The 14,209-nt window shown below is 33.0% G+C and overlaps 1 protein-coding gene across 1 annotated transcript; it reads left to right on the top strand.

The window, feature by feature from the left end:
* The first annotated feature begins 7,684 nt into the window (after positions 1-7,684).
* Positions 7,685-13,844, top strand: LOC148599245 (uncharacterized). The gene is made up of 2 exons (XM_088559017.1): positions 7,685-8,037; positions 12,036-13,844. The coding sequence occupies exons 1-2, from the start codon at positions 7,761-7,763 to the stop codon at positions 12,446-12,448; spliced, it is 690 nt and encodes a 229-aa protein (XP_088415143.1). The 5' UTR covers positions 7,685-7,760; the 3' UTR covers positions 12,449-13,844.
* The last annotated feature ends 365 nt before the right edge of the window (positions 13,845-14,209 follow it).

The following is a 14,209-nucleotide window of genomic DNA, read 5'->3' as shown; positions in this document are numbered from 1 at the left end:
TTAAGAACAATTTTAGATGTTAACTTTCTTTTATCTATGTTTTAAAACTGCATGGATTTTTAAATGAATACAATGCTATTTCACATTCTAACCCTCGATATGTAGTAACGCTTATTATCATTTCTCAATGTTACTTGAAACTGTTTCCTAAAATTGACAAACCTGCAATTGTGAAATAGATATTTTCTGATACTGCCATTTATAATCAAGAGATTTGGCTTTTGTAACTAAAAATAACCTGATTATTGAAAAAAAAATAGAATCATAAATTATATATTTTCCTATTAGATACCTGCTGGAAACATTATTTCTAACAACAGGCCTGTCTCTATTTTGTATGTATGATTTTAATTACTTTATGTTCTTTTTTGTGTATGTCTGTTTTCCATATCAGGTCTTTGTTGCTGGATTGCATTCTTTTGATTACCGCTATAACCTTGGTTTCCTTGATTATTCTTTGAAATAGACGTCAGTACTAAACCTGTGTTATCATTATTACCGGAGACTTAAACATTGTTGAAGACCATGAAATTACAAAGTTTTGAACAAAAAGGATCTAAATATCCGACTAAAAGAATGTAATCCAGAGACAAAGACCAGACATGGAAAAAAACAGACATACAAAACAAAGAACATAAAGTAACTTAAATCATACATACAAAGTAACAAAAGCAAATGAGCAACTCCGACTCCACTAAAAACTGGGAGCATTGACCAGGTGTACCGGTAGGGTAAGCGTCCTCTGCTTTTCTAAAAACACCCGCCGAGTTGCTCATAAAAAGTCAAATCCGGGGTAGACGAAAGGAAAACTATGACACGTTGAACACATCAGTTTACATTGCGATGATGGATACACCGTAGCAATCCACGAGTTGATATTGACGACCATAAAACTTCTGTAGTGATGACTTCAATCTTGTAGCAACATATTGCTGCTCTAGAAGACTAAATTTTAGAATTCTAGCGCGATACAAAATGTCTGCGTAGTTTAGGCAAGCTCTGGCATAACGTATGAGCCATATATTTTATCAATTATAAAAAGAGACGCTATGTAATGCATTAAATAGTCAAAGTTCTGGTTACAAACTTGTTGATGAACATGTTATCGGGGAAAGTAATCGAAATTGACAAGATTGGAGCTAACAGAATGCATGAGTAATCAAGAGAACCAAGATTCTAGCGGAAATATAATGAATGTAATCCAGGGACAAAGACCAGACATGGAAAACAGACAAACACGACAAAGATCATAACTAAAATAATACAGTAATAAGGACAACCAGGACTCCACATAAAACCACGGGAGCATGGACCAGGTGTTTAAGTGGGCATGGCAGTCGTCTCCTGCTTTTTAAGAAACACCCGCCGAGTTGTTCGTAAAATGTCAAGTCCATAGTAGACAACGGGAAAGATGAAAGAAAAACTATGACATGGTGAAGAAATCTGTTCTTATAGTGCACGCAGATGGCTAAATAATAACGATCCACGAGCTCATGATTCAAAAAGCCAAATTATAAGTAGGGTAGGTCGATACAAAATATGCGTATTTCTGGCATTGCGTATGAATTATGATCTGAAAGAGTAATTAAGGGAACCAAGATTATAGCGGTAATCAAACGAATGTAATCCAGGGACAAAGACCAGACATGGAAAACAGACATACACAACAAAGAACATAAAGTAACTAAAATCATACATACAAAGTAACAAAAGTAAATGAGCAACACGGACTCCACTAAAAACTGGGAGCATGGACCAGGTGCACCGGTAGGGTAAACCCCATACGCAGCTGCTGAAAGGATGTAGCTATAGAAGTAAGGAAAGTTATTGCGTTTTTCGTATTGTTTGGTCAATAGTCTCCCTTTTCTTTTGATTTCTAAGTATTGGTCAAGACAGTGTCTGTAGTAGCCGCTATATCAATTTCTTTGGGGTAGTTGAAATGTATGTACTAGTAATCACCGACCGAAACTAAGATTGTTTAAAGACAATATGTCATTTATTTGCGAAAACTGAGATCAAAGGATCTAGCTAATTGATTTTTTTTTTCAGCTTCATAGGAGTGAAGGAATAGTAGGTCAGTGAGTGCCGCATATTTTTACCGAGATCAAGTACGTTCGATATTCGATGTTCGATATTCGTTATTCAAACTTTTCAATATCAAACTGAATATCAAACGGTAAAATTTTACCGTTTGTTATTCGTTTGATATTCATTTCTGGCTACTTTTAAGAATGTAAACTCTCACCTGGTTCAGGCTCCCAGTTATTAGTGGAGTCCGAGTTGCTCATTTACTTTTGTTCTTTATATGTGTGATTTTAGTTGCTTTATGTTCTTTGTTGTGTGTGTCTCTTTTCCGTGTCTGGTCTTTGTCCCTGGATTGCATTCTTTTGATTACCGCTATGGCCTTGGTTCCCTTGATTACTCTTTAATATTAAATGAATATCAAACGGTTATCTTTTTCTGTTTGATATTCGTTCGATATTCGTTTCCGGTTTATATATTGAATACAGAAGGGATTTGAATATCAAAATGAATATCAAACAGGATTTTTGTCTGTTCGATATTCGTTTGACACTCGATTCCGGTTTTTATATTGAATATAGAGCGGATTTGAATTATATCAAACAGGATATTTTTGGGGTTGATATTTGTTTAACGTTCGTTTCCTGATTACATATTGAATATAGAATGGATTTGAATATCAAACTGAATATCAAGCAGGAGTTTGGTCTGTGGGATATTCGTTTGACGAAGCATACAGCAATATGTATACACCACAATCATATGTGTTGTTCTGGATAGAAATATCCTATAAAGGTTTCAACATCACTTATTAAATTTAAATAATAATCTCATGTGATAAAATTAAGGATTAAGGATTTCGGGTTTGGATAAACTGGATCAACATAAGAGCTACCAAATACAGCTACATTGAGGTCTCTATCAGGAAAAAATAAATATTATTGAAAATTAGTTAAATTTGAAGATTTTATCTGTAAACTAATAAAATTATTAAAAAAATTCTGTTCAGGAGAATGTAATAAAATACCAAATACTTATAATATATATTGCAAATTGCGATAAGCTGAACACTGTCTTTCAAGGAGTAATCACTCACCAGCAGGAGCCGAAGGGATTTTGCCACAGATGAAATGAAAGTTGACAATTCTGAATGAAAAGTCATCACGTTTGTCGTAAAGTTTGGTCAATAGTTTTCCTTTACGATCGATTTATAAGTGTAGGTCAAGATATAAGGCTGACTTCACAGTGTCTGTAGTATCCTTTAGTTCTGTTTTCCATGTCTGGTCTTTGTCCCTGGATTACATTCTTTTGGTTACCGCTATAACCTTGGTTCCCTTGATTACTCTTTCAAGTTCTTTTGGGTAGATGCAATGTATCAAGTCCCCGAAATTAGGATTACGTCATCTAAAATTAGGATAACGTCATCTATATTGAATAGATGCGATGTATCAAATCCCCGAAATTAGGATTAAGGATGTTTCTTATATAATTGAATAGAATATATTTGAACATGCTGTATATTCTGAGATCCTCGCTAATACTCTCATAATAAAAGTTAGAGTCAGTAGTTTTTCTTTGAACTATTAATCCGTACCAGATACTACCACAATATTTCAATGGTTTCTGGTCTGTTTTAATTACAAATTTTGCGCCATTTAGATAATGATCTAATTAAGATAAACTATAGAATATGGCAAAAGCTTCTTTTTCTATTATTAGCCATTTTCTTGGACTCTGACTTAATCTATGAGAAATTAAATAAATTGGTTTTTCCGTGGTTTTAACACCGTAAATTGTCTGTCCATTTTCATCACATGGCTGTGTTAATGCAGGTGTCACTAGCATCACAATATAATGTATAAGGTTTTGATGTATCTGGATATGCCAATAATGGTACAGTTGCTAAACTATCTTTTAAATATTCAAATGATTTTTGAAATAAATGAGTCCATAGCGAGATGAGGGAATCCAGATTTTATATCACAATTACTGACGAATTTTGCTCCATCTAATAATGCTAATATATCATCAATATGAGCCATAGGATGCGAAATTATTTTTGTAATTTGATTAGCCTTTTATAGTCAATACAAAACCGTGTTGAACCATCTTTCTTTTTTAATTAATACAACAGGGGCTGACCAAGGTGAATGTTATCGCCTAATTAATTTTGCATCTAACATTTCGGCGACTGCTTTTCAACTATTCGTCGCTGTTGTAACGGCGTTTGGTATGGATTTAATTTAATTGGCGGGTGATCTCCGGTATTTATTTTCATTTTAATTGTTTCAGTCCTACCTAATTGTGTATTTTTTTTAAGCAAAAATATCTTTATTTTAATACAATTTTCTCTATATGATGTGTAAGTTCTTCTGGGACATTTATTTCTTTTAAATTAATTTCATTAGTTGTCTCTTTTATTTTGTTAATGTTGTTTATTGACACAATATCCCCTCCTAAAATGGGTTCAATCCTCTTTTTAAATTGAAAGTGTTGTTTGTATTGTTAACCAACATTATTTGAAAGTTTGTGAATTTATCCACTTGTACTATCGAATTGCATAACATTGGTCCAGGTTCAATACTGACAAGGCCATTTTCAATCTGTGTTATTTGATAGATTTTATCCTTCTCAATTTGAGGATCTTCCTTAACAAAAGCAAAACATGTATTGGCTGTTTGTAGTATTAAAATAATATTTGATCGTAATCTGGCAATTGTGGCTATTCTTACGTTTTCTTCAAGTGGTACATAAATATCGCGAATTCTCATGCTCATTAAATTGTAATAAATGCGCACACCGTTAGCTACCATCCAATCTCGTTCATGTATGACATTTTTGTTAATTCCATCAGCAACACAGATGAAATGTGTTGACCTTTCATTTTTAATCTTGAAACTTTAAGAGGAGAGTTTGTAACAGATTGTAAATTTCTTCTTCTTTTATTTAATTTTGGAGGATTTTTCAAAACTTTACAAACCCGTTTATGTAATAGGCTTATCTCCGCCTCGCTCTCCACAAGGCTTCGGCACTTTTTATTTTCAATCTCTATTAAACAAGAATTTGGGCTGCCAGTCAATTTCAAAATCGGGTAAGTTTTCATCTTGGCACTCACTATCGGTTTCAACATAGTGAAAGCGTTTTAGTTTTCCTACCTGAGAATGTTTCTTTTTACATATTGATTCTTACAAAATTTTCTTATGTGGCCAGGTTGATTACATTTCCAACAGAAGATTGGCTTAGAATTTTTTTTACTGAAATTTACGTTTGGATTTTCTATTGCACTTAAATTTACTTCCTTTAAATTCCTACATTATCGTTAATGTCCTTCCCGTTTACAATTATAGCAGGTGACATGCTTTTATTATCTTTATCAATTTCCATTGGTTCGTGATTAACTTGATTAAAATTTTACCGACGCTGTCCGGATCTTAATTCAAAGCCTTTTCTTAAATTTTGGTCTGCCATTGCCGATGTTACATTGGCTTGCAAATTTACTGGATTATCGCGCATAACTTTCATTATAAGATAATCATACAAATTGCCATCAATAAAATATCCTACTAATTGACGCTCAACTTCCTGTGAACCACCTGTTTGACCTACATAAGCTTCTGCAGCTAAAGTTAAAAGACATTCACCGTACATTTGCACACTTTCATCGCGCCTTTACTTAACAGTTCATAACATAGTAAAAGCGTGTAGCCAATCAGTGATTTCCTCATAGCGCATGGCTAACTCTGCTTTAACATCTTCCCACGTAGCTTCTCCGTGGTCCGAAAGAAATCTTCGCAAAAAGGAGATTACACAACTCTTAGCAGTTTGGAAAGCAACAAGCTTTACTCTGTCCTCAGGAATATTAACTAGATAAGCATATCTTTCAACGTTCCTTATTCATTCTTTGTATTTAGATAGAGTTCCATCAAACGGAGGTATGATCCGTGCAATACCCGGAGTGCTTAATGCATTGGACAAACTACGCATTTGTGTTGCCAGATCGTGGAAAATAGTACCTACATTTTCAGCAGCCATTACTAACTCGAGAAAAGTCCTAAAAAGTCACTTAACTTAGTATAGCTATGTTGTCTGTTTTTCCCTCCGTGGTATGAACTCCACCTCCGGTTCGTCGAAAGTAGAACATGTATTATTATTCGTTATGTTCAGATAAGCTGCTTAAATAATACCACACGATCTTTATGCAAATATGAATTACATGTATCATCATGATGTTTGGTAGATAATCTACAAGTAAATGTCCTAAAATTGAGATACGATGAAGTCTAACATCGTAGTAAACTTAAAATCTACAGGATTAGGTAAAAAAGAACACAAAAGTACTGCCAACTAAATTAAGTTAACTTTAAAATATAAGTGTTATCATAAAACAATAATAAATTTGAAATTTTATCTAAATTAAATTTCGTATAATTTTTGTTAGATTTCCAGTTTCAAGGTTAAAGTTAATTTCATTAAACCCGGAGTAAAATCAACAGTAAACGTGCATTAAATTTTTATATCAAAGTAGAAAGAAATTTAAAAATAAACATAATTAAACGCTTGCATTCATGCAGTGATATTAGAATGTCGAAGGCAAAAGTTAAGTTCCGGGAGGCCGGACTGGCGCGTTCCTCTTCTGTCTTTCCATATTACGTATAGTCTTTTAATACATCAAATCTAGTCCTCAATCATTTTTGATGATCTTATTAGCAGTATATAAGATGACACAAACAGAGAAAAAAGCGCAGTCTTATTTCATTTGTATTTTCAAATTCAACAGGTACTATAAAGCAGATGTGTAGTACATTTAGTTTATATGTTAATACAGAAGAGCTATCCACAGCCGTTCTATAGCAAATATTGTTAAACAATATTTTCATGTGAAAGAGCCCTTTTTACTCCATTTATGTTAAATTTTGATTGACCATAATTATGAAGTCCAAGCTACGCTGAACACCTTTCATAAGAAACAAAACAATATAAAATAAAAAGTAAACAAAAACATAACAAAAAAACAAACAAAATAGTAATAATAATAATAAAGAAAAAACAAAATTGAAAGAACCGATCAATTCAAGACACCTGTTTTAAAGTTTAAACCAAAAATTTTTGATGAGCATCAATATATTTGGATGTACTATAAGAGGTCAATATTGCATTAAATGCAATGTTTTAAAAATTGTCATGAGACACATGATTTTGAACAAATATTTGAATGAGCTATTTCCAACACATTTAACATCTTTTTTTCACTTTAGAAAGTTACAACTTTTTTGTAGATGATGATGCTGTGAAACATGGAATGGAATATTTTGAAACCTACTGTTAAAACGTAATTATTTTGTTCAACGTACACTGCAAATATTACAATGACGTCCTAAAACACAGTGGGTCAGGTTTATTAAGTACAATATACGAACTATCTAAAGAGGTAAGATTGTTGTACAATACAGGAATCCATTAGATGAATAAATGGCTAAGGTACTAGTTTTTTGTTTAATCTTTAAATTTGAATACAATTAAGTACACGTTTTCGACAAATGATTTTACGTTAAAGTCATCAAACTGATCCGTGAATTATAAATTGTTGCATAATACCGCTATATTTAGATATATGCAACCAGAAAATATGTCAGGTATTTAATCAAAAAGTAAATACAGGTGACCCAATATTCAACGATATCTTTTGGTTCAACACAGGAGGAACTATAAGCTATAATAGAACAGAAGTTAATAAGGATATGGATACTCTTCCTTGGGGCATTGCTTTAGGGGTAAAGGTTTTAATGAAAGTCGGTTTAAACACATTTTGTCCTGGATCTGGAGCTGTCGTTGATTTTGTTGAAGCCTACAATGACTTTCAAAACGGAAATAAGCTCGCATGTAGCTTAAATATTGCTTCCGGCTGTGTTGATATTGCGACAGTCGGTATGTATGGTGCCTTTAAAACGCTCGCCACGGCAGAAGGAAACAAACAAGCTATAAATGTTGCCAAACAAGCAGCAAAACATGCAATTAGTAAGTATATATAAATAAAGTAGGCAGAAATAATATCTACTGATTCTATTAAATCCATAAGAAGACAATTTAGATTACGCACATTTTGTGCTTGTAAAAGATTGTCCATCTATACACCAAGCAGAACCTTAAAGTTTTATATGAGCCACACAGAGCAAATTGTATCTCACTATATTTTTGTTAAACTGTAATGTTTAACTCATTGCGATGTCAATAAGAACATGCATTTTATTGTTTCAAAAGTGTTAAACATTAGATTATGTTCAAATATTCCTAATAAACTATCTAATTTAAGAACGGATGAAATTACCGAACTGTCAAATTCTAGGCAATAGAAAAAAGGAACCTTAAAAGGAATTATTACATATAATATCAAGGCAACGGCCAGAAAGTTGGAAATCGCAACAATATTCCTGACTTCCTATAAAGGCATTCAGATGGAACAACATTTCCGCTTTCATTATAGTTAATTATTTCCGGTATATCACATTAAGGTAAAGTCATCACTACAGAAGTTTTGTGGTCGTCATACTGTGTAGTAACGGTGCATCCATCTGCACCGTGAGAACCAATTTGTTCAACGTGTTATAGTTTTCCTTTCCTCTCTCGATTAACTTGGAATTTACTTTTATGAGCAGCCAGGTGGGTATATAAAAAAAGCAGAAGACGTTTTTCCAACCCGCGCACCTTGTCCATGCTCCCATGTTTTAGTGGCTACGGTATCATTTTGGTTATTTTATATATTCTTTGTTGTGTTTGCCAGTTTTCTATTTCTGGTCTTTACCCTGGATTACATTCTTTTGATTTCCCGTAAAATGTTTGTTCTATTGATTAATCTTAAACAGGCAGCATAAAATTGCCAACAGGCAAAGTTGGTAATATCAGGAGTCAAAACAGTACAAAAATATGAATGACAAATAAGTGGAATTAGCCACATTTTAAAAGTAAAAAGAATATAAATACAAATATAGATATTGAACTTTGTGGGATAGACGCGTCAAGTAAATACAAGTAACAGGTACAAACTACATACCAATGATATTAAGAAAATCCACCATTTTTAATCTTTTGGTCATAACAATGATATGATAAGACTTTTCTTTACAACCTTGGTCTTAAGCTCGTTTTCAGGCACTTATGGCACATTAAAACTTTTGAAACTTGTACCTGTAGTCGTCCAGTACAACGACCGTCCTGATGTGGATACTAGGGCGACGATTATGGGCGGGGTGATGGGGTAGTAACGTTTCATTTTAACTTCAAGTAGTAAGCTTTAAATCATTTTTATAGGATCGCAAAACAATATTTGCAAGAACTTAAATATTAGTTGGTTGATCTTTATTATAAGTGTATAACATTAATTTTGGAGATATGGCTCTACTTGTTAAAGCATAGGAAGCATATGAATGTATATGATATTGTTCTACAATATCGTATACCACAATGGTCGGACTTGGATTGGGTTTTTGGGTAAAGCCTTGAATTTTTCAGAAATTAGAAGCAAAACATGGGGGCCAGAGGCATAGAATAAATACAATTAAGTCTACAGTTAAGGAGAGAATGTTTTCTCTTGAATTCTTATATGAAATCAATTAAAAACACAAAGGTGTTATATACCTTTTCATATGATCAATACCAAACTGTGGGGTCCAATAAGCGGGGCAAACTGAGCATGAACTGTTTAATCGTTCAAGTTAAACACAACAATAATTTAAAAGGCATTTTTACAGTTTTTTGTTATCATAGATTGTTCCCTCATAAAGATAAACCTACAGATCATAAAAGACCTTTACAAGCTATAACCTTGGTCCCCTTGATTACTCTTTAAGTACCATTCTGTGTACGAAACAGGCAATAGGTGGCAGATCATTTTTCCCAATTTGGTCTTTTTTGGTTCAGACATATCTAATAAATTTAGAAAACAACTGAAAAACTATAAATTAATCCTGAAGCATCTGTGATGTACATACTTTTTGGCTGCATATATAAGGAAAATGTGTGGGAAAATTTTTCCGCCATTTTCCCATATTGCATTTCAGAGCAACTGGGATGTGTGCCCAGGTGGTGGAATGGGGTACCCCTGGCGTGTTACACGCTGGGGTTGTCAGGCTATAATATGGAAAACCTGACCGCAAACCATAGTGGTGCACCGTTTTGGGAAAGATGCCACGGTCGTCCTTGCACATTAAAAAAAAACCCTGCTTGTATTCCATACGAATAGGAACTTTTGCGCTCCGCTTCAGGAGGCTAAATTGCCAAACCTTACCCATCCCTCCCTTTTTCTAGTGGCAATCAAAATTTGTTGATCTTTGTGTCCAATCCCTTTTTTTCCATTTCATCATCATTTCATGTTCATTTTATCATCCATTTCATGTTCATCGTCTGAATACAGCTGAAATATTGCTTTGTTTCCAACTATATCTCCGTATTACCAGTAAATTGTTGATTCAAAATTTTCGTTATTATAAATTAGATTACAAAATGATGTCCAGACAATAACTTGACTATTGTTGATTTAGAGTCCTATTCCGAATTTTTGGGTTATCGAATACCTTATTTTGGAAACCCATGCCCGCCTTTTTCAATGAGATATTCGATACCCCTTACGGTTTTTGAGTTACTTTGTCCAATGTCTAGCGTATACAGTGATAATATATTCAAAAAGGAAAATACTGACGTGAATAAAGATTATATTACTGACTTTCGCTCAGCTATTTAACACATTTAAGGAATTCAATTATATAAAGTAAAAGTACAGTTTTCAATTGTTTAATCGTTGAAGCAAAAGTTACCGTCTTGAAAATATCTAAATGGGTTCATATTAAATACTCGTTTTTTTCTAATTTTCCTCTACTGGTTTATTACTTTATTTTTTCTGTAGGTGGTCTGATCGTAACGTCGACCACAGAAACTCCCCGAGATTTATTTAACGTCATATGAACTATGAACGACGGACTATGAAATAACGTTCAAAAACAATATGCACAGAAACAATAATATATGTTTTTGTTATAATTAAAACATATCTGACACAATTTAACTTAATTACCTTTTTAACGTTTCACTAAATAATAATTTTTACTTTCAGTATTGATAAAAGGGGAAAGTGTGAACAATTTCTTGTCCTATCGGACAATCCAAAACTTTGTCTCATGTTTTATCACAATTAACACATATATTATACTTTTTAAACTTTATTACCTTCTTCTTTTCTTTGAAAGGCCGTCCGATCATAACGTCGAATTAATTTTTTTTTACCTTTTTTGTTTATGTAAAGTCTTACATACTCGTGTAACACACTCCGGAATTCATAATATTAATATCAGTTTTTTAGTTAAAACTGCAATTTAGTTCATTCACTAGATCTTTAGTTATAATGATATGAATACAAGGGACTCCGACCTTTTAAATCCGATTCTAGGTGTGTTTAATTGTGTAATACTTTTTTCCATAGTGGCAAGATTTTAAAGGGTAAGGGTTGTGATCACGCCAAACTACTTTAACACCGCTGCATTTTTATAGCCTGTCCCAAGTCAGGAATTTCTGGCCTCTGTATGTTTTCTTTTATTTTCACCTTTAATATATTTTATGTTATTTGAATATATAGGGGCAACTCTTTCGCTGTATGTTGTTGGGACAGCTGCAGCCAGCCCTGTTGTGTAAGGGTTGCTTCGGCGCTCATTGAAAACCAATGGGTAGCTTTGGGCTGACATTTTCATTCCAGTGAGTTGTTGTCACTTTGACATATTCACCAAACCCAATCTCGTTGTATAATCAAAATTGAGAACTTAAAGGGCATCGAAAACTCGGTCGATGTTAATGATTTCTAGTGCTTATACTTAAGAAATTAAATGACACAGATACAATGCAAAATGAATGATCACCTCTGCATAGTTTGAGCTACATTATAGCATACTTCCAAAATCATATTATGTGAAGGGATGTTTATGTTTAAATGAATCGGTGTACTTAAATGAGAACTTATTTTGTCTTTTTAGGTAAGAAGGCTTCAAGAGATATTGGCAAAACGTTGTCCAAGGAGTTTGCAAAAGATATGATGAGAGAAACAGTGGAAAGAGCTTCTTTTGATGTAGGTAAATCAACAGCGAAAACTTACGCTAACGACATTGGCTTAAATATCATGAAAAATGCAGGAAAAGTTGTCCCAAAAGATATTTCAGAGACTATGTTGGAACGATGCCTTACAGATACATTGAAAAATGTGCCAAAACAAACCTTCAAATCTATGTTTGCAGATGCCAGTTATAAAGCCGCCACGGAAACACTTAGAGAATATAGTAAGAAAGAGTCGAAAATCAATTTAATGAAAGCAGGCAGTTTTGGCGCTATCAATGCGTACAAAAACTTTTCGGAAATGAATATTCCTTCGTTTTCATTTGAAATTGAATGATTTTTTATTCATATCCGTTTGAGTGATTATGAAGATATTTTTATAAGGCAATAGTGCACAGTCTTCAATTAACTTTAAGTTAGTGATTAACTAACTTAAGAGGAATTAATCATCAATATTGTATCCGAAAATCCTAGAAAATAATTGCACTCTTTTTAACTTAAATTTCACTTATGTATGTGTACTGGACATTTCGGCCGGCAGTGGGGAATTTATTGTATGAATGATATCTGAAGCAATTTTATGCCGTTATTTCTAGTGAAGAAACGGGAATCTTAGAATGTCAAAGACTGTATGTGTTAATTTTGAACCGACCAATGCCACGAATGCACCATAGACGGCATAAAATACAAAAAAGTACAAACTCAATATAAAACTTCACAAATATACTGTAATGACCCTTATAGTGAAAAAGTGTTAAAAGTTGTATATTTGAACAAGAAGAGTGGTCACGATCTGAGATGTCCGGACCCTTTATATATAATAATATTATGTCATTGATAACTTGCAATGTTAAACATTTTTTTTCTGAATCGGTTTTGCCTCCTATTAGTGAATTACTGACCTCGCCTATGCATCTCATTTGATGTTGAGGTAGTTTTGAAACTACAATTATGATTTGTTGATATAAAAATTTATAGATAGAAATTTCATTTTAAATTTGTTTTTTTGTAATTTTGACACAAATGAATGAAATTTTTGAATGAAACAAAAATAACAACTAAGGTATATATTTACTGATAATGTACTTTATAAAGTAAGAATTGTTTGACAATTTGATATTTCAGCGAGCTATGAAATTGTAAAAAGAGACTCTCAGGAGCCAGAATCTCTCACCTGGCTAACTTTTTGCCTTTCAAGGGCAATAGCTCTAACAAGAACTTGTCAGACAATTTTGACTCCATGAAGATCATTCCATCTAATGTCTGACCCCTATGTTCTATTTTTAGTATTTTTAGGTATTTTTAACCGATCAAAAGTTTCATGCAAATCTATTCAGTAGTTCCAGAGAAGAAGATGTTGGAAGAAATTGTTGACGTCGACGACGACGATGACGGATGCCGAATGATGGCAATAGCTCACATGACCCTACTGCCAATTTAGCTAAAAAGTAATTGTGCGAACATTAGCCCGGAGTATCTATTTATAAGGTTTTCTTTGTACTGTAAATCTAGTTATACAAGAAAGTATTACTGTTTTGAACAAGAAACTTATGTTGTTATTTTCACGAACATAGACATTTATTAATTAATCCGTCTAAAAAAGTTATTAATTGAGAGTTGCCATTTCTTGTATACAACTGTTTTAACGTATTGTGTTATATTACTGCTTTAACTTGAAGTGACTTTTTTCTAATTTAAAGGACATATGCTGCAAAATATAATGTTTCAGGTTATATGGTTATTTTCAATACACTTTCTGACATCATGATTAAATAATTGGAAGTCTGACTAAATACGTGTATGCCATGTGCACGATCAGCTATCACAATTTACAAATAGCGCAAAAAGGTAGATATCTAAATATATCCCCTGATAAGATATAATGTAAACTGTGTAAAAACAAATAGATTGTTGGGATGTAATCAATCAGAACATGGAAAAAAAATGAAGTTGTAAACTACAAAACATTAATTCAATGCGTGTAAATGCGATTTGGGTTACGTCTACAAAACCACTTTAAAATAAATACCTCGAGTAGCTTTCATAGCTTAAAAGAGTAATCAAGGGAACCAAGGTTATAGCGGTAATCAAAAGACAT

This window comes from Perna viridis, chromosome 13 (genome assembly GCF_037379345.1).
Source record: "Perna viridis isolate PV_CMFRI_1.1 ecotype Kerala chromosome 13, ASM3737934v1, whole genome shotgun sequence".
In the NCBI taxonomy this organism is placed as follows: domain Eukaryota; kingdom Metazoa; phylum Mollusca; class Bivalvia; order Mytilida; family Mytilidae; genus Perna; species Perna viridis.
Note: the sequence above shows the minus strand (reverse complement) of the source record. Positions and strands in the feature narration are given on the sequence as shown.